Consider the following 22506-nt stretch of genomic DNA (forward strand, 5'->3'; position numbering starts at 1 on the left):
TGTCCATCTGACGCCAACACGTTGCACCTCAGACTGTCTCCCAGGACATCATCTGTCATTTCATTAGGTGCGTGCCCTGAGGTTGTTAGGCATGCATACATGCGTGTTAAGGCCAAACAATCTTCCGAGTACTGTTCTGATTTGCTGCAATGTAATTTCAGTAACTGCGTCTGCTGCATCATCTTTCTACTTTTCCTCCTTTTGAGGTGTTTATGAATTCAGCAATCTGTAGGTTGATACTTTTCATTTGCATCAAACGATGTGGCATCCTTTCATTCCTAACACATTACGCAGTCCATATCAGTGTAGACATCCAGCAGGTTTTCGCTTCCCATTGAGATCGGATGTGTTTTTAAAGTGTTACTTTATTTTTTTGAGCAGTGAATAGGTAAATGCATCATAGATTTAAGGCTCAGTTAATAGTGTTTATTGATAGTGTTTGTGAATTTGAAGCACGACTCTGGTGCTGTTAATTACCTGAGAAAAAAGCCTATCTTCACTGTACACTGATGATTATGAAGGTGTTCGGCTCTGTGTGATCATGTCTTCTCTTTTATGCTTCTCTAATGTCTACTTATTGTATTTCTTCCTTCATTATCCTAGTTAACTAATCACATCCCACAATCAACAGATTGTGAGGTGACACTGGAGATGTCTCTGTGATCAGTGTGTGCGTGTGCGTTTGAGCACTGCACCAAACACAGGGTGGCTTTCTCCCACAAACAGAGGATCTGATAGCTCAGCTGTCTGACAGCCTCTCTTGTCTCTGCGGTCCAAACACAGAAGTGGAGCAGATCCGATGAGATGTGGAAACACCCGCATTTGTTCTCTGTTCTTCTTTTTCTCTCTCTGTGTGGTTTAGTGTTATGATGTTTGCTACAATGTAGAAAATTAACATTTCGGTTTACTGATGTGTCAGCCTGGTTATAAACAAACGGCTCAGGATTTGTTTGTCCTTAAAGCATATGTGCTGGTTTAGTTGGCTGAAGATTGATGATGGTGTTTTATTCCTCTCGGTTCTTGTGGTGTGTGCAGCAGCATCAGTAGTTCTGGCTGGTAAGAGAAGTCACATGTTACTTCAACCTCAGTGACTTTCTCTGCACTTGCAGAAGAGGACAAAGGGGGGAGGGGGTGGCGACATTAATGTGCATCACGAGTCACTGTAAAATCTAATAAAACCAACTAATATTGTGAAAATTTCAATTGTGGGATTAATGAAGGCTATCTCATGTAGCAAAGGATGCCACTTTGAAAATCTAAAAAAGATTAAGCCATTTAAAAAACAAGCAAACTGAAATGTATGTCAAATCCATACTGCTGAATGTCTAAATGATTTGGGAAGATTGAAACAGGCAGATCCAAAAACCACCCAGTAGGGTTTGCATATTTAAAAATACAGTCATGTGAAAAAAAACGTTTTGACAGGACTATGACATGCTTAATGCTAACACAGCAATTAGGGTAAGTAGCAGCCACGTGCTGCTAATCAAATGCACTTGGCTAATTGATAATAAGCAAATGCGAGCACCTCTGTAAAGGCAGACATTTGGGCAGTTTGCTTGTTCAAAGCATTCAGTCATGTGTTAAACTAATATCACAACCTTTCAGGCAAATTCAGTACAAGGTCAGACTGTGAATATACAGAGAGCTCAGGTGCTACATCTCAGACTTTACAGGCCTCTGTAAGCATGTTAAATGTTAAAGTTCATAACAATACAATTAGAAAAATACCAAACAGTTATGATTACAAGGATTGCCACAAGAAAGCCACTCATGTGTAAAAAGAACATGGCAGCAGGACTCAGATGTGCAAATTTGCACCTGAACAAATAACAAGACTTTGGAACTGACAGATAAGACCAAAGTGGAGATGTGGGTGGCCAAAACTTAACGTAATATATCAGGAAGAACACCTCAAACTGTCAAGTACGGTGGTGGAGGGGTGATTATTAGGGCTTGTTTTGCAGCCACAGCACATGGCCACCTTGCAGTCCACCATGAACTTCTCTGTATACCAAGTATTCTAGAGTCAAATGTGGGGCCATCTGTCCGACAGCTAAAACTTGGTCATGTAACAGGACAATGACCCCAAGCTCAGCAGCAAATCTACAACAGAATAGCTGAAAAAGAAATAAACTAAGGTGCCGCAATGACCCAAAGCCCTGTCAACATGACTGATCTGACTGAAACACTGCGGCACTGTGGACCTTAAGAAAGCTTTGCATAAATGGATCGCCAAACCTCAATGAACTTAAACAAGATGAAAGGGTCAAATTTCCCCACAACAATGTAGGAGGCTGATTATTTCAAAATATTGCTGTGAAATGTGGTTCCACAAGCTAATAATAAATCACAGGGAGTATCCAGGACTGAACAGAGCCCTGTGAAAATATTATTTTTCACAGCACTGGATCTGCCACATGTACATGTACAACCAAACAGAAGAAGATGAATCAGGCAAAGCCAAGTCACTATACAGGTCTTTGGCGTTCTCTAGTGGACAAAATATAAAAGTACATTTACTTCACACAGAAGATAGATAGATAGATAGATAGATAGATAGATAGATAGATAGATAGATAGATAGATAGATAGATAGATATGTATTCATAAAAATATAAATAACTCAGTTTAGAAAAGCGTGGTATATATTTGCCCAAGTAACTAATCACTAATCAATCACATTCTTGGAGAGTGTTGGGGAAACTTCTCTGTACTGATCTTACAAAACACTTACTTTGTACTGTAAGTAGTTAAACAACAGAAAAGCTACCCTAGGAAGAAAGCTTTATAAATTAATCATAACTTTAACTGATTTGTAAAAAAAATAAAGAATATCAGCCTATCATAATATCCATGGGAAAGTGCAGAAATGTTTGGTTTTGAATTTTTTGTCTGTTATTCTCAGACTGTATAACTCACAAGTAAAACATAGGTCAGAGGAGCTTGTTAGTTCCATATATGCTCAGCATGACAAAGGACTCTAAATGTATATGAAAAAATACTTTGATTTACACATTAGTGTGATTTCAGAGTGTTATACTTATATATGGGAGACATATATACATATAATAATGACCCGAATGCACAATTGTGAGCAGAAAAGGTTTAGCCAAAGTGACACACTCACCATAAACCTTTCCCAAGAACAGCGTCTTGACCAGGTTAAACTGTGTGTCTGAGGCTTCAGGGAGGTTGTAGCTGACTGCAGGATAATGATCCAGCTGAGACATGACAGAGATATAAAGAGATAGTGAGAAGGAAAGAGAGAGGGAGAGAAACACATTAGCATCCTTGTTTCATAGGGAATCGAATCTAGACTAAAACTACTGACCAAAGCATTTTGAAAAGACCCAGGCTAAGATCTGCATCAGCACATTAAGCAGAGTACACAAGATGATGAACAAAAGATGGTAATTCAATGCTGTCAGGCAATGCAAAGCAACACAGCACAATCAGAAGCTCAATGGTCCCCCCTTGTGGTTTCCAAACGCCAGGAAAGCTTTAAATATGGTAGCTTAGTAACAAGGAAACCACTCACATAGTCATACCTTGATTATCCTTCATTTTAAATTCCCATGAATCCTGATCAGGTCAGTGAAAATTAATTAAAAACACTGCAAAAATCAGGTAAATAGGATGAACACATATTGCGTCAAATACTAACCCGAGGCTGTTCCTGATTTCTTTTTTCTTCTGGCGTTTCTATACACATCATATATAACTACACTCTTCAAACAATGACCATAAAATCTGAGTGTTAGCAATGTCTCTGGGCCAAAAAAACCCCAAACAAAACATGCCATTACCTACATCTATCGCTTCTTCTTACCATTTGCTATAAACTACAACCCTGTTTAAAATATCACCTTAGATGTATATATTCTATAAACACTCCAACATTAAAATCCATCATGGTTTTAAAGATGTCAGACTACCTCAAACATCTTTTCTGGAAAGCTGTGATATTTTCGTTTTAGTCACGTCTGAAAAGTCATCTTCTACAATTATCCTGCAAACAAACAGCTCTTCCCTAGAAATAAACGATGACACAAATGATGCCTAATAATAATATGCAATTTCAAAAGTCTGTGGGGGGTTCAAAGGCATTCCTGAGAACTTGAAAAGGGCGGGGGGAAGACGAGCAGCATGTTTACAAAGAGGAGCATCAGTGGAGATGAGAGAGCAGAGAGGGTGATAGAAGGAGGGAATGCACAACTTTAATATCCCTGCAACATAATTAACTTGTTATTGCTGTTTCAATGAAGTTTCTAATTAGCTTGAAAGCTGCAGCCGATGCTATTGATGAGAATAATTTCAAACCAACAAATTGGTTTTCGGTGTGTTCTAGAATAAAAAAAAAACTAACAAAAAACAAGATCTTCCTTCTTTCCTTCTCCCTGCCCACAGGAGGACTGTATCTAAGCATAAACCAGTCTGCAGAAAGCAGACTGGAGTAGAGGAGTTTGGTTGGAAACAATGACTTTTGTTCCTGGAAATTTGTTGTGTTGATGTGCTGAATAGCTGCCACGGCCTGTTAGCTGGGAGCTGAGCTGGACTGTCACTAAAGGCCTGAGATTTACGTGTGCATGTGTGTGGTAGTGCTTGTTTACAGGTTTAAATCAGCAGAGTCCTGCCATACAGAAATTTCTTTCTACCCACTGCTGCGCAAGACTATTTTCTCCCTCTTTCTCCTCACACACACACACATACACACACATACACACACATGCAGACACACAACATATCCTAATTTGATTCCTTCCAAAAGCCTGGTCTCAGTGGAGCATTGTGTGGGTTTTGTTTTCCTCTGTGACTGGAGGGTGGGATAATGGGGCACAATTAAATTGCGCTCAGCTTATTTACTTTTATCTGAGAAAACAAATTGGCTGCACAACCACGGAGGGAAGTTTGAGTCTTGAAACCCCCACAAAACGATCCACTGAGGAAGACGGCCTGGGAAGAAACCTCATTTTACCAAACTTTGTCAATTACAACCGCAGTCATTGGGATCTCTTTCCTTTTTTCTTTCTTTCTTTTTTTTTTTTTAACACAGTGCTATTTAGAAAACGCAGTTGCTGCCTCTAAAGTCACACAAAGCTTACATAAGCAAAGTAACCAGGGGTTAGGTAAAGAGAAAATTAACAAAGGGTGAAATCTATTTCCCTGACTACGTGCTCAAAAAGAATCTAATTTAGCCAATGTGCTGTTTATATGCAAACTCATTTACAGTGCACTGAGAGCCTTTTTACCTTCGTGGCACCTCTGTTTCCTTAATGATGTCTAAGGGATAAAAATACTCCCATCACAGATTTAACACTGAACAAAAAGTGCAAAGAAATGCTAATTTTCCTCTTGAATAAATTGTTTAACATCATTATTAAGTGAACTGCTGAATTTTCGTCTGGCCCGCGTCTCAGGTGAAGCAAGCCATTTACACCGCTGAGTCAACCAGAGAAGCAACTGGAGGAGAGGAGAAGAGGAAACGGAGATGAGCCGTCTGCCGCCTGAAGGGACTCCTGACTTTCATCTCTAAACCCTCACAGTGTGAGAGAAAGGGAAAGTCAGAGATGGCGAGATGGGGAACTTATTTTAATCTCGCCTTGGCGCGCCTTTGATAGCGAGCTAACATAACGAGACCTCACAGGCTGCTCGAAAACCAAACACTCTGCTCTGTTTGCTGCACTCTGTATGCCTGGATGTACATGTCAGCAGGTATTTTATGTTCGCAAGCGAACGCCTCACCTTAAAGTAATCCTCAGATAATCTCAATGTATCAAAGTGATCTTTGTCATTATATTTTGTGGGTCTACTTTCTTTATCTAACAACAGTATCTGTTTCTTTCAACTCCCCTCTCCCCCTCTCTCTGTTCTGCCTTTTTCTTTTGTCCTACATTTCTCTCTGACTCCTGTTTCTCTTTCTGATTCAAATTACCACACGCTGACTTGTCTTGCCACATTTTCTCTGCTTTGTCTTTAAACTAAACAGTCGCTTGTCTAAATGGCTTTAAGATTTGCAGCCCTGATAGCAGAGAAGTGAGGCCTCTGCACCCTGAGGTAAACAGTCCACTGCTTCGTATCCCTTTTTTTCTAAACTTGGGGAAATTGAATTTGATCCACTGCCAGCCCCACCAGCACAACTGACTTTTATTGCATCTGACTCATATCTCTGCCTCTCACTCATTTTGTTATCTCAGATGCTAGCAACTAGGCCTTTGATGAGCGTGTGCACAAAAATAATAATAGGCTAGTTCCATTTTCAGTGCTGATGGCAGCTACTGACAAAACTGGCATTTTAGGCTTTAATGCATTATTCAATAAATTAAAAAAACAAAACACAAATTCAAGCCTTGGAATTAGCCAGTAGAGTTTCCAGCATTCAAAAGCAGTTATTAAGCATCTCAGCATTTGCATGCAGTTCTGTACACTTCATATGATGGATGGTGCATCAAACGACTCGCCGTCAAAGAGTGACCGAAGCTGTGCGATCATCTCATAGAAAAAGGTCACGTTTGCACCACGCATGTGTTCTAAGATGAATATTTATACAGAGGCAGGTGGAACAAACTGATAAAACAACACTGACATAGTATCACACTTTATATATCACTCACAGTTGCCCCGTTTTTTTAAATGATAAAGAAGATCCAAATATTTGATGATCACCTTTAAGGGTTTTAGGGTTTCTAAATATTTTGCTGACTTCTTCATGCTTTACTATCCTGACTTTGGTCCTGAGTCATTCTTGGAGGCCCCTCATAGAGCGCAACTGAAATGTAAAAGACGCAGGGCCATTTGGCAGGTCTGAAAAATGCTTTATAAATGGATGTTATGGTTATGATTACAAAAAAAAATCATCATATAGTCTATAATAAGGTGAAGAACTAATGCTTCAGTGCACCTTTCAGTTGATATTTCAGCCATTAGTTATTATTTTAATCATTAGTTAATATTAATCTCTTGCAATCTTCTACAGTGTGTCCACAATGTATCTGAGAGTTCTTCCTGTTAAAAGGGAGTTTTTCCTTCCTACGATTGCCATGTGCTTACTCACATGGGTTCTCTAATTGTTGGGTTATGTTATTTACCTTAAAATATAAAGCACCTTGAGGCGACCGTTGTTGTGATTTGGCACATTTCAAGTCCTTTTTTTACTGGATGGATGATACACCATGCTGCCTAAATATAAACGCAGCTTCGGTCCTCTGGTGATGGGCATGGAGAGTGTTACTGAACACATCGGTCTAAAATATCCCACAGGTGTTGAAGTGGGTTGAGATACGGAGACTACGTCCATAAGATATGATTCACATCATTTAAATACTCATACAAATCACTGACTCCTGGTGCTGGTGCTGTCATTCTGGACGAAACTACTCCCAGGTTCAACATTTTTCATCCAAAGTTAAAAGCTGGTCACTCAGAAACAAACTGACTGACTGACTTTTGCCACCTTTCCATGTCCTTCTATTCTTGTCAAATGGACCCAACCTTTGGAATTAAAATACTGCTACCCATGGAATAAACAGAATAATCACACACTCTCAGTGCAGTGAGCAAAGTGTGCCAGCAGATGGACAGCCAACAGGCCTTGCCAACAAAAGCATAGAAAGATTACTCTTATTTTCACCTCTTGTGGCAAAAGGTGCCTTTTCTGCATAAATTGGGACATGATGCCAAAGTAAAGACAGTAATTTTTGCATACACATAGTTATACTGTTATACTTGCATCCACAAGTATCTAGGTCTTAGAGTTATAACCCCACTGATGCTGACTGCTTACTGCCTTGTAATGCTTAGCGTGGTTCCTTGTTGTTGTTGCAGTCCTCCTGAGGAGAACATGTCCTGTTCTTTGCTACTCATTAGTGCAACCTGCAGACAAGGTTGATATCGGAAAGCAAACAAAAGTAGAAAAAAATCGCTCTGCGGTATGTGAGTTGTGAGAGAACCTTTGGGAAGTAAGGAAAGCTATACAGTATTGGAATGGACAGCTGAGTTAGACTGAATAATGTTGATTTTTGTAGTGCAGTGTGAAGCCTTTGTAGTTAGCTGATCTGACAGGATCTCAGTGGTGCACGCGTGTCTGTTGGTATGCAAGTCTGCGTCTGTTTACGTGCGGCTATCAAGTGCATGTACCTTGAAAAGAGCCCTGAGGCGGTAAGGCAACATGAAAAAGTTTCACTCATCAAAGTTATCTTTGTCAACGTACCTTCTGGCTCTACTTCTCATTCCTTATCTGTAAACTTCATCTATTTTCTCTGCTCATCTCCCCCCCCCGCAGATCACTCATTGATGCCTTTTTTTTCTCAAATCCAAATTACGACATCGTGCCCATCAGTGTTCATCTGAATTCTTAACACACTTTAATGTTTAACTGTTAACCTGTTATTAAGGGAGAAAAATTTAAAAAAGGATTGTTTTTCTGTTTTCTTTTTTAAAGTACAGCCGCAGCACCTCGAAAGAACCACACTGGGATTGTGTACTATAGAGTTAGTAGTTCAGTCACATACTCAAGGCAAGACTGAACCTCGACACTGTCGATCTAGACACAGCTAAGCTGCTTTCAATCAGCGCAGAGCACACTGTGTGCATGTATGCATGTGTCTGTGTGTGCGTAAGTGATGAGCAAGGAGTCTAGCGGATGCTCCAATCACTTTCTATGCCACCACGAAAGCATGTGTTATGTTAAAGTACTCCCAGCGGAGTGATGAGCAGCTACAGGAATGCGATTTGCTTAGAAAACGATTATCATTGGATGTTTCAGTTTAATTTTCTTGCTGTCTGAAATTTTTCGCTGCAGTGTGTGAAAGTAGGTGATGAGATTCCAGGATGGATGAGGTCATTGCTTCATGCAGGTGACAGACAGAGAGATCTAAGGGCTGTAGTAGTGTAGATTGAATGATTACAGGCTTGGAAGTATGGGACTGTGATTTATTGTAGTTCATATTTTATTCCACTTAATGAAAGCAAGAATTAAAAGACTTCATGTTAGATGCATATTCTGTTTAACAGTGTTGAAACCGATCTTTTAAAATTTATATTAACATTTGACTGTTTCATTCTTTTCCTTTATGTCTATATCCTCTAAACATAACAATGATCTCATCCTGCAAAAACATCCTGCGAGTCACGTACTGTATTTTCAATCATTATATTCATATTTATATGTTCAAATGCAGAAATGAGCTGGATAATCTCAACAATGTCTCCCTGCACGTAACATACATATTGTTTTGCAAACTTTTGATGTGTTTATTTCATAACAATTATGCTAGTAATGATATGATGATCAAAAGAAACTGTAAGCAAACTGCTGCTATATTAATTATCACATGCTCTTACAAAACTACAGCTTGAAGCTTTGAGCCAAGCAATTTTTCACAGAGGGTGGGAATCATTTTATAGCATTAAAGTTTAATGCTATGGTGCCTTCTGGCCACTAGAGGGGAGTGATATGTGAAGGGCTTACCCATTTAATAAGGGGTGTCAAATATAAGGACAATGGGCCACAATTGGACCTGCAAAGACTGTAATACAGCCCATTATACAGTTTTGGAAAACGTGAAGAAGAGCTTAAATGTTGAACTTTTACCTGTATTTTCATAGGTTTTACAGCTTTTCCTAATAATATTTCCCTGTGGCCATTTATACTAAAGTAAAGTAATAGATAAGCGTTTAAATGGAAGAAGAGTGCCTGTTTTTTCATTATTGACTATAGAAATGTTTTTTTTAAAAAATTGTTTTTGTTTTGCAAAGGCTCAAGAGTTTAAGAAAAAGCACATTTTTAGTGACTTAACAAAACCTTCTACTTATAATTACAGGACAGTCTGGGCGATGAGCCAGCAGAACGTTTTCCATAATCTTGCACATTTATTCCTTACACTTCAAGTCATGCTGATGGATTTCTTTCAATTTCTATACAGCAAAAAAGTGTAAGTTCTGTTAAAATTGCACTTCTTCTTCCTAAAAATAAACGTGTACTTCAACATCTTTACACTGACAGAAAGGGAAGTTTCACTTCAGATCAATGTGAGCTGTATCTGATCCTTGATGGAAAATGAGTTTGACATCCATGATCTCGATTCACGGGGTTTCCTGTGCGTATAAGGAATATAAATATGCCCACAGTATGAAATGGTTAAGCCATTCAAGTGTCTGATATTATCAGTATATTACGTTAGTGTGTAGATACAGTATTCAAATTACACATTCTATAGGAAGCCATGCGGAAACTGTTGTTTAATTTTAGAATCCAAGACCATTTGTTTCTTTTTATTTCTCATTTCTTGTGACAATCCATTTCTTGGCAAACCCCGACCTGTCAGTGCAAATATAAATTTATTCCGATCTGGATGCAATCAATCTCTGGCTTTTACAAGTGGCTTCTATCCATTTAGAGCCCTCCTTAAACTCCAGCCTGCAGCCAAATGTGTGCATCTTAGCCCAGAATAAAGCCAGTAATAGTTTAGCTGAATTCTCACTCCATCCTTGACAGCTACTGACTAAGGCTTGGCTGTATCGATCAGAGCTAAGCTGTTCAGTCGCACAAAACACACGAGCACAAAAACGCACACAACGGCAACATGGATAGAAGTAATTGATATGCACAAACACATGCACATGCACAAAATATCCCACACAAGCACACGCATTTAATTATCAGCATACAGGAATGAATTTGTGGAGTTGCAAACACACAACAATATGCGCTTACGCGAACACACACGCGCGCACAGATCGATGCGTTCTCTGTTGCTATACTTAGGCTGTCTACTGGAAGTAGATTAACAGTGGCAAAGGACAAGCAGTTTCATCACAGCTGAAAACAGCACAGGACACTGCACTCCTCTCTGACTTACTGCAAACCATTGAGCTAACACTTCCTGCGCTCGTGTAGTTCTGTACCCGTAACTGAGGATATGTGAGTGTTTTTAATTTGTATGGGACCCAAAAGTCCCTGCGCTGCACAGTAAGATGAAATGTAATCTTTACTCTGACTATAAACTAAAAGAGCTCAGATGAGCACGCGTGCTGGTTCTGTACCTGGATGGTGATTCTCCTGTCGTGACGGGACATGTTAATACTATGTGGCTGTCCATTGGCCAAGTTACGCTGGTCCACATCTATGGTGAACGGCTCCCTCAGACCACCCAGGTTATATCGCACCTGCAGCGAACCTGGAGACGTACAGATACAGCAGTTTAAAATCTCAGACACTAGGTGGCACCGTCAGTTTTTTTAGGCCTTATATATCATCAAAGCAGTTTTCTGTCAGCTGCTGCTCAGTGGTTGGTCGTTGACTAAGGAGGATTTTTGGAGATTATACCAATGTGTGCTGCAAGGAAGACGTTTAAATGTTGTCTGCAATGGTGAGCAACAATTTAATGTGCGTGTGTGTGTGTGTGCTGGTAGTCAGCCTTACCATTCTGTCTTAATACCACGGCAAGATAGTCCTGTGTCTTGGAGCTCACATACATCAGAACAGCTGGAGCACTGGATGTGCTGAAACTAAAGGCCACCTCCTCCTTTGTTAGATTCACCTCATGTGGCGTGAGCTGGTGCGTCAACACCTTGGTGTCCTTACTGGCTCCCGCAACTGCTTCAGGCAGGAAGTTGTACTTTACCAGCGTCCCTGCCTCAAAGAAACCTCCAACATCTGGGTGAGATGATGGAAGAAGGAACAAAATGTAGGAACAAAATAAAGCTCTCACGCAAATGCAATAAATGTTGCTTCATCTGCAACTGAATGTGCGCTTAAAACACAGGCAAGCAAGAAACCAAGAAAGAAAGAAAGAAAGAGAATTTTCCATCAAAAACAAGCCACAGGGAGCCACTCACAAGCTCATAGATGCAAAGACACAACAGGGTAGACATATTATATAGCCAGAGGGGAATAAACACACACATAAATAAGGCTGTGTTCAGATGATGTAGTAAAGCGGGTGTTAAATTGCTGTAGTCCAGCATCTGAAACCAAACAATGCACTGTTTACCAGTACATTAACAAACCTAATGGCATATTTCAACCATACCAGGAGGCTTATTGATTCCCATAATCAAATATCGAGAAGACGAGACCTTATTTTTCTATAGCCTATTTTTGTTACACTCCTTGTTTGTGTTCGTGTGTACGTATACTCATTCGCCATGTCTGCGAGTCAGTTAAAAAGGAGATAAAGGCATAATACGTGTGAAATTAAAGAGAATGGTTGCAGGGAAAGCAGAGAGAATAGGGTTGAGTGCGTATGTGTGTGTGTGTATGTGTGCAAATGCCACGCAATATGCCTCAACATGTTCTCCTTCCCTCTGCAGCCACAGTGAAATGTAAAATTACAGCCCTTACGGGTCCAGAATTCCAAGCGAACACATTTATGCATCTTTTTTAAAGCTTCACTTCACCCATCAGCTCCCACCAGACACAGTACAATAAATACTTCAAGCTACATTACTTTAATTTAATAGAACGCTTATTACTCGAAAATGGGTAAGTTCTCTGAATAGTATTGCCACAGAAGCAAAATCTCAGCTCTATTCAGGTTACCTACCAATTTTATCCTTTATTTAGCTTTGCAATCATATAGTTTCAAGCCTCAGAAGTCTGGAGAGACCCATTTTAGCAATCTTTTTGTATTAACTGAACTTTATTGTTATGGGTAAGCTCAGATATTCCATATTAGAAAGTGCTATCCTCCCTAAATGTGTCAAACTACTTTTAAATTTGACAAAATTAACTTAAAAAACGATGTGTTTAGGCAAATGTAAACCTAGCTTAAACATGGTTAGGAAGAATTACCATAGTAAATAAGAATAATTAATATATTTCATTTAAATATTCATAGAGCAGCCATTCCCAAAGTCAAGAAGACATACCCTATCTATTCCTATTTTCACTCTAATAAAAAAAAACATTTCCTTGAAATTCTTTATTTGAAAAACATAAACAGCACAAGTTGTTTGCTATTAATTGCCAATGCTACCCAGCCATATGCAAAATGTCGCACTGGCAATGTTGGCCAATGTGTGACCACCTGTGACTCGGACACAAACTTCAATGTAAGAGCAGATTATTACCTGTTTTGATCAACATTTTATATAAATGAATGAATTAAATGTAAATGCTTTTAAATAAACTTCAAACTGAATTACCTTTGCAGCCCTCCAGGGGGCCCTAGCCAACCCTTTGGGAATCACCGACAGAGTATTTTATGGTTAGCAGGTTTCAGGTACATGAGCAAGCAGAATCTGAGGTTAGGTCATTGCGGTTTTTTTTTTTTTGTTAACATTGAAAATCCCACTTTCACCTCAATTACAGCTACAATAGTAGTGGACTTTTACCTCAACTGAGGTAATTGAAGTAAAATTCATTAACACCTTCAATGTTAATGAACTAGCTATATTTAGAAGCCATATTAGCCTCAATAACTCACACATGTAGACAGTACAAAATATGGATGTAGTTTTCAGGTCATAAAGTGACACCAATGCTAAAATGCCTTTAGCTCGTATTCTATTTGATGGCCACTAAATGGCAATAGCTGTGGTTGCAAAAAGACTCCTATAGATGTCTATGAGAAAATATTTGTCTTGACCTCTGTAAACAATAGTTATGTGTTTATGGGCTCATTTCTGATCTGATAAATAATAAATTCTAATTAAAATTAATTCATGAATCATTAGCGAATAAGTGTCCAGCTGTACAGTCAGCCCCACCACTCCACATCACATCCTTTCTTTTATGCAACCACATTGGCAGAAATGCTCATTTACTCATTTCAAAGTATTTACTTACATCTTTTATACTGTCTATGATGACAAGGTGAGTTTTTCTTCTACTGTCAGTAACAAGTACTAACAATCATTGTAGTCTATTAAGTATAATGAACTGTGTGTGTGATGACACCTGTTAGCTCTATTTAGCGATGTGTTCATGTAGTATATAGTATACACTAGAAACAAACTCATGTAAGTCATGGAGAGCATTCTCACTTTTAAAATACTCTCACAGTAAGTTTTTTCTCTTTCCTGCTGGGGAAAGAAGGAAAGAAAGTACTCCAACTTGTTACCCAGAGCTTCAGTAGCAACACACAAAATTGTCTGGAACCTTAATGGGGTATGAGCAATGCTGCAGAGCTGGAGCTTTTCATGTGTGTGTGTGTGTGTACTCCATGTCAGTATGCGAAGAAGTTTCGGATGTGGATTTTGAGCAGTGCAAATCTCAACAGGTACATGTGCAATTGCATTTTTGCAAGTTTTAGCGTGCGTGCGTGCGTGTGTTCATACGTATCTACATGTGCACACCGGCTCCACACGAGACCCTCAAGGGCAGAAAAGCAAAAGAATGAGAGTGTATAATAACAATACTGCAGGGTCCCCTGAGCAGTGTGTAAATATGGATACAATGGAAATGCACTATGCAATTATGGCTGACTTCATGCATTTTTCACTAGCTGGGAGGATGGGGAGAGAGTGGTACATTAAAGAGAGGGAAGGGGAGAAATTTGGGAAAGGGCAGAAAACTGAGAAACCAGGAGAGGGGCAATTGAGAGAGGAGCGAGAAAATAAGTGTGGCAAAGTAAAAAACGGAGGAGGAATAAGTGGAATACATATTTATGGGGACAAGAGTAAAATAATTGTAAAGGAGTGGCAGGAGAAAAGAAAAAACAGAGCAAAATAAATGAGGGGGGAAAAGCAGCAAAGAGACAAAGAGGACAGTGAGTCCAAATGAAAGGAAAAAAAGAACTGTAGCAGAGTGAGGGAAAAGAGGGACACAAAGGAATGAAAGGAGGAAATAGACGATGAAGTCACATGTCATCAATGTTCCCTCTAAGCTGCACGCGTGCGCAATTGCGCACTGCTGGCACGGTCTCTGTGCACAGAAAATCTGCGTTGCGCACAAAAAAAAAAAAAAAATCTAACCTGAATTGAAATTAAAATTAAAACTTTAACAATTCTGTTTTGCAGTGTTAGTCAGCAAGTGACTGGCTGCTCCTGTATGGGATTAGAACGATGCCACCTTATCCCATAGTCCAGCCAATAATGCGATTCACATTCGTATATACGCAGCCAATCAACGTCGTTGACAGGCTATGACAGCGTCCTTACGTGCTGACACCGGTGTTTTAGCTAGCAAAGCGGCGTGGCTGATGTGGAGTGAAGCCACGTTAATGACAACGTGTACAACCATTGGAGATGTGAGCAGGACAGACGGAGCAATTGACGGAAAAAGTGTGGACTTTATACCAGTTTTTAAATTGTGTTGATAGGCCACGTAAAACCAGAGTTATGATAAAAATATATGCAACGTTTCTTTTTCTTCCTGAATACTATCGTTGTTTATATTTACTGCGGGAAGAAACGGTAAAAACGGCGTTTTATAAGGAAAATGCTCGAAAGCACTCTCTGCCTGTGAGCAAAACCTAAACCAAAAAGACCCCCAGCCTTTCATATTGGTGGAAAAATGTACCATGTGGACCAATCAAAAAATGATACGGCAACATGGCATTTAGTTGTTTAGGAAGGGGGGAAGTTTTAGCAGTGACGGCGGTGTTTTGAGATGTGAGAGATTTGCGACGTTTAGTGTAAATCTTGTGTAGTTAGTGTGTAGTGTAGTCAATAGTTTTGTTGTGTGTGTCAGAAGAATAAGGTGACTGCTGAATGTTACAGGTGTTACAGGAGTGATACATCTCCTGTTGTCTGGCCTGCAGGTATCAGGCTGTTGTTCTCCTTTATCTCATAGTGGACAGAAATTATTTTTTGGAGTGGCACAAATAATTTGTGTGGCATCAAATTTGATGCAGAACACCTGATTGCTCTGTAAATAGTTTGAAATGTTTATTTAAAAAACCACATTGGCTGCATTTTAAGCAGTGTTGGGACTAACGCGTTATTAAGTAACGCGTTACAGTAACTACGTTATTATTGTGGTAACGAGCACGGTAACTAGTTATTATGCCAAAACCAGGAACGCGTTACTCGTTACTGGGATTTAGATAGGCTCGTTATTCGTTACTTAGTGTGGTGGATATCGCGGAGCTTCCACAGATTCAGTAACATTAGCAAGTGGTGGAAGCCAGCAGGTGGATGAAGGAAAAGGGAGGCAAGAGGAGAGACCCGAAGCGGCCGCCGGTCCGCGTGTCAGGTGAACTGAACTTCAGGTAAGAAGTTATGACCTGCAGTCTATCGGAGTCAGATATAAACCAAGTTTAGGTGGAGTTTATTTTTGTTGTGCTGACATTTTCGTACTACGTGCTAGCTAGCATGACGGAGTTTCTATACAGCTGGGTGGGTGCTATGTTACTGATGTTGAACTTTAATAATTAACCGTATGAACAAAATAGAGTTGCCAACCGTCCCCTAAAAAACAGAATCGTCTGGTATTCAGAGAAAATATTACGCGTTTTGTACTGAGGTGAAAAGGAACACAGTTTGTCCCGGACTTCAGCTACAATGAAAAAGACACAAAGCTGGAGCTGCACAGCTGCCTCTTCTTCTCTCATTCTCTCCTGTTTCTACTTCAATCATGAAACTGATCAATGATCAGCTGATCGGCTTTTCTCTCTTGTTTATTTATCGCCCACTTTGCGCCAGAAAGAGGAAACCAGCGGATGTTGTGCTAAACAACAGCAGCACGTTTAAGCTTGATCAGCTGTTGTTAGAATTTATTTAATATTAATTTCTAGTAGCTGATGTTTGCTGGAGCCACAGCTGTAAAGCTGCTGGTCATGATGTCAGTTTGGTTATCTGGTGAGAGGGAAACATGAAGATGAAACCAGGAGATGTCCTTACTGAATCATCAGAGCTGAACAGGTGATGTAGAAACAGGTTTACCTTTTAGGTGACATGAATGAGTTGAAGGGAAGTTATGAGCTGTTTCTGAGAGACAAGTAACACCAGGATCCTTTTCTAAGTAGCTGACAGCTGGTAACTGTGCAGGGGCGGGTCTAGCAAAGTTTTGCCAGGGGTCCATGTAGGGCATTAACAGGGAAAGGGGGGGACAAGGAAATACTTTTCTTTATTATTCTCATTTAAAATGTCTCGCTTTTAAAAAAATAATTATCTGAGTCTTACAACAAACAATTGATAGATTGATACATATATACCATCAGAACAGTGTACATCACTGTCACAACAGTGTTTGTTTTCATTCAAAGGCTTTATGGTTTTTCCTATAATGGTGGGCCGGTCTCTAGTCAAAATGCCCGGGACGATTTTTTTGTCCCAGTCCAGCTCTGTATGCAGCTCATCTGCAGTCTGGTGTTACCTACATCTTCCTATTCAGAAGGCAGAATTTCCAAGTTCTGAGTACAATCAAAAGCACCACGACTGCAGTTTTTGTGTTGGATGTAAAAAGCAGGCTAGAATCATGGCGGCGGTCAACGACAGTCCAGGCGTGGGATTTCTCTCGTGGAAATGTGCACATTATTTTTTCCTTTCTATTGGTAGGTGGCACAGTGCACTTGTGGCAAGTAAGCAAACTAGAAGACTGGCAATCTTGCTGGGTATCCAGTTACAGAAGCAACACATTAACCAGAGAATTCTGAGTAAAACCAAAGTTACTTTCCCTAGTAACTAGTTACTTTGAAAGTAACGAGTAACTTGAAGTAACTGAGTTACTTTTTTAGAGAAGTAACTAGTAATGTAACTAAGTTACTAATTTAAAGTAACTTACCCAACACTGATTTTAAGTAAACAAAAAACAAAAAAAAAACTTCGTTGTTTGCAAAACTCAGTTACTTTTTTGAAGAAGTAACTATATAATTAATTGCCCAACATTGAGTTACAGGACTCTCTCCCAGACCACAGACTCATACTCATAATACAAGTCAGGGCAAAAATAAAAAATAAAAAAAAGAAAGTTGTGTTTTCAAAATTGGAGTTCAAGTTATTTTTTTACTTCCAATAGTGTTAACATACTACACAGGTCATGAACAAGATTTTTTTAAATTTTCATTGTAAGTGGGCTAAAGCAGTTAATTAAAAGTAGTCTAACATAAATGCTGTAATTTGATTATTTTAATAAACCATGTAACTTGGATGGATTCCATGCTGGCGTGATCACAGTGCACACGTCTAATGTCGCTCACAGTGGTCCAAGGGATCGCTCAGGGAGTTTGTGTGTTCGCTCAGACACATGAAAGATTAGAGGGAACATTGCATGTCATGCACAAAAACAGATAGACACAAGGGTGTGCTCTCTCCCTTTCTTTGCCCCTCTCTCTCTCTCTCTCTCTCACACACACACACACACACACACACACACACACACACACACACACACACACACACACACACACACACACACACACACACACACACACACACACACAAAGACAGTAATCTTTATTCTCTAAATCCTGAAATGCCTGATTGGTTATGACAGAATTCTGAGGAGGTCTTTTCATGTCTTACACTAGCATATCACCACACACTGTCACCCTCCTCCACACCACACACGCGCACACAAGCCCACACCAAGACACACACTCTGCCTTTCTGTCATCTTGTCACCCCCCTGCCAAGAACACAGGGGGGAAAACACCATTCGACTTTAGGAAACAAATTAATTCACGTGTCGGGGATCAACTTCCTGACTGGGAGCGAGCAGAAAGCCTCTGACAGCGCCGCTGCTCTTCTCCCGAGAGAATTTCATGAAAACTTGTTTTGGGAAATAGAACTTTAATAGTGTATCTAATGAATCCCGGTGAAACAAACACGATGCTTTAGCAATATGCAACAGCGCAGAAGCAGAGTTACAGTGTGACACTGCTTGTCTGTGATCTTCAAAGAAAACATCAGATCACTAGACACACCTCTTACTGAAGTCACTTACGCTTTGTTTCTGAGTTTGATCTCTCAGCTCTGCATTTGCACACTATCAGCATTCAGCGAGAGCACTCTAAAGTGAGGGAGAATTGGTGGGTAAGCATAATATTACCCTCAATCGATGCCTTTTATCGCAAGCCCAAACACTTTCAAAAACGACAGCGCCAAACTGAATAGGAAGTGGGGGACGATCACAAAGTGCAGCGACAATCACGGTGGGTTGTCGGGGAATGAAGCTCATTGAAACATAACTACTCCAGCGGTAATCCTGGTGCTGTTTGACTCTGGCTTTGTGAATAAAAGAGAAAGCGCAAATGATAACATGATCTCAGAAATATGCCTGCAAAAGTTGTCGGAGAAAATGTTAGCCGAAGGATTATTGCTCAGTGTGTCATCCTAAATTTCAGAGCAGAAAAGCAGTCCTGCAAGGCCAGGAAATGGGAAAACAAAACCTGATGTAAAAGGAAAAAAAACCCTTCAAAACCCACACAGGGAAAATTTCATTTGTTTTGCACTGAAAGTTTTGAGGACAAAGAAAAGCCAGATGTACATTAAATGATTTTGTTCCACTGTCTTTAAATAGAGTCAAATTGCCTGTCTGAAAATGCCTCTTACCTCTGGTGCAGAAAGGACCATCGTAGGCGGTGGCGGTGCAGTCACACAGGTAGCCGTTATACCTCTCTACACACTTTCCCCCATTCCGGCAGTACATCCCAAAACTGTTACAGTGGCCTTGGCAACCGGGCTTGACCCCAGGTGTGACCTTGGCCCTCTCTTCCAGATCGAGAGTGATGCCATTCATTCGTAAGGCTCTGATACATCCCAGGAACCCCCGCTGTCCCCCTGCAGCACCTGAGGACGGGAAGAAGGAGCATCAAGGAGGGAACGCAGAGGGGGGAAGGATATGTAGCGTCAGGAGAAAAGAAAACAAGGAGAAGGAAGGGAGGACAACTGGAAGTCAGGGTCGCAAAAGTCATTCTGAATGCAAGAGGCTCTATTTTAATCTGTTTTAGAAACATTAATATCCATTAAATGCCTGGAGGAAGCCACTGATGTCATGCTAATTGTTCTGACTGTGACGCCGTTCTTGAAACAACCTTCAACTCGTTTGATTTCTTCACTAATTACAACAGCCTAATGAACACTGTCTCTTAATGAGCATCGCACTAGCATACACATGCAAATGGATGCGAGGATGCACGTAAACTACATGCTCGAGATGAACACACACGTTTTAAAAACGCCGCACAGCGCGCACCTGATTTGAATGAGTCAATATAAGCATTACTGCTTAGCCTTGGGGTGTCGATAGCCATTCTTCTAAAGTGCTTCCATCGTCTTTCTGGCCTTGCACCATTACAGTCTAACTACCCATTAACTTGGACAAAGTAGGGGTGTTAAATAGATTAATGTCGACCTAAATGACCACAGCAATAAACACACTCATAAATATACACCCACAGGTATAGATTCAAAAATACACAAACACACCCACCGAGCATAAATATTCTGTATGGGTAAACACAAACGTAAGCACGCACACTTGCGCGCACTATCGGAGACGAGAGCCGAGGGTCATTTTAGTTATTACTGTAAAACATCTCAAGGGCATCGTTTGGCTTAAAGAAGAGTGTCCATTCAGGAAGACATGTAAAGGAAATGTGAACACACATTCTAGCAGGCGGGGTCGTCCCTCAACAGCTGCACTCTCACTTATGCAATTTTAGCTTGCCCACATAGGTACAATAGAGGCATAATAAGATTACTAATACATGTACTTTGATTTTCTCCAGCCGATACATTATTCACATATTGGGATGCAGCTGAGATTTTGCATGCTTTCTCCTATTTTCAGTCCCATGAAGAATTAGACTTTTAGTAGGCCCCTTAATTAATCTATTTTGTAGTACTGATTGGCTGGAGGTTTCTGCCACCTGTTTACCCAGGTCTGAATCAGTCTCTGATTAAATGGACAGCAGGCTCCGAAGCCTGCGGAGACTGGGGCAGGCACGTATACACACACACACATGCACGCACACACACTCAGGTGCATACGGTTTCTGTGCTACTCACAAACGCTGTGTAATAGAGCCTGACTGATTGTGACCGCAGTCAATATTGGCTTATCACAGTTACAATCATTTAAAAAGTAAGTACAGAAATAGAAATAATTGTTTGACACATAACCAAAATAATCGAGCTGATCTGAACCATTGCTTGAAACAGCAATAAAGGCGATATGCTCAAAGAAATAACAAAACTGATAACTTGCAGTCACACTTTCCAATCTAAGGAGATCAGGAGATTAGGTGCAGTTTTATTGAAATCTCTGACATGTTGTTTGCTCTCTCCTATCAAAGTCTGTTGCGTAATTATGCCAGAAGCTCTCAAAGACCGTAAGAAAGAAAAAAACCCATTGACATATTATGATATGAGTGTAAGGAACCACATCTACCAGTCCCATCGATTTCAAATAGTTAGTCCAGGACTAGATATCCTAGCAGATTTAGCCCAAGCAGCATGTTTGATGTAAAAAAGAAGTCTCCAAAAACCTCTGAATTTAATCACAGGATCTGGAGGCAACTGAGTTAATGTCAAACTACAAATGTGACCTACATGGGTTGGTGTGCCAGGAAAAAAAAAGCATGAGCTGCAACAATTTGCCACTGGCTTAGATAGGTCTTTTGCACTGATCTGTTCAGGACAAAGCAATCAATGATAGTGCTGTTTGGCCACATGTTTGGCACAGGATAAAGGCAGCTTTACTTGAAAAACCCCCTCCACACCAACTGTAAAGCATAGTGGAGGAACAGAGTAGTTTGGGGTTCCTTCACTGCCTCAGGGAGTGGGCAGCTTGCAGTCACTGATTCAGTAATGCAGTCTGCATTTTTCCAAAGTGTGCTTGAAGAAAATGTGATGCCATCTGTCCGTAAGTTAAATTGAACCAGATGTGAACCTCGCACCTGGATATTTATCCTAATCCCCCTAGCAAATACAAAGGGAGGAGATGCGGGGTTGTCCAATGAATAAGAAAAAAAAATCTAGTTAAATCAAAACCTGTGGGGGTAATTCAAAATAGGTGCTACATGCAAGAAAAACACTGTAACACCTTTTGAGTTTTGCATTCAAGCTGTTGTCAAAGGCTGGTGAATAATTGCGTTAAATGCCAAGAAGATGTAACTTCAGCTCTAGCTATTTTTTCAATAGGAGAATATGAAATTTATTGATTTTTTCAAAAGAAATAATTTAAAAGGCTTACATATCTAGTGGGTATCATATAGTATATCAAGTATATCACCTTTTGTGTAGGCACCGTAGAGAATTCAATGAATGCTTGTTAATATATATGTCAGAAAAACTTGCGTTTTCACTGTACATTCATTGAATATAGCTTCAGATATTCAAACAAAAGAAGCTCTACAGAGATAACCAATACATGTTCTGCATTTTTATATGTACATAAGGTCTAAGTTTTATGGATATTAGTAAACATGAAGTTTCTGTGTATGTAATTATAGTTCTTTATAATTAATAGTTAATAGTTAAATTTTTTTAGTATACATTTATAGAGCTTTGGTGACTAAGATAAAAATCAACGAGACTTGTCTCCTAAAACTGTATAATTTACTTTTTAAAATTTTCATTACATTTATTTTTAACATTTTTACAAACACCTGTGTAATC

General features: G+C 39.9%; 1 protein-coding gene across 3 annotated transcripts in view; it reads right to left on the reverse strand.

Moving 5' to 3' along the window:
* The window catches only part of cntnap2a (contactin associated protein 2a), a 384317-nt gene that overhangs the window by 15659 nt on the left and 346152 nt on the right, over positions 1–22506 (reverse strand). For all 3 annotated transcript variants that reach the window (XM_065471641.1, XM_063483821.2, XM_063483822.1), the window contains 4 exons: positions 19438–19674; positions 11423–11656; positions 11044–11177; positions 3131–3224 (listed from right to left, as the gene is read on the reverse strand). In XM_065471641.1, coding sequence (XP_065327713.1) covers positions 3131–3224; positions 11044–11177; positions 11423–11656; positions 19438–19674 — 699 coding nt within the window. The remainder of the gene's footprint in view (positions 1–3130; positions 3225–11043; positions 11178–11422; positions 11657–19437; positions 19675–22506) is intronic.

Source organism: Pelmatolapia mariae, linkage group LG9 (genome assembly GCF_036321145.2).
Source record: "Pelmatolapia mariae isolate MD_Pm_ZW linkage group LG9, Pm_UMD_F_2, whole genome shotgun sequence".
In the NCBI taxonomy this organism is placed as follows: Eukaryota; Metazoa; Chordata; class Actinopteri; order Cichliformes; family Cichlidae; genus Pelmatolapia; species Pelmatolapia mariae.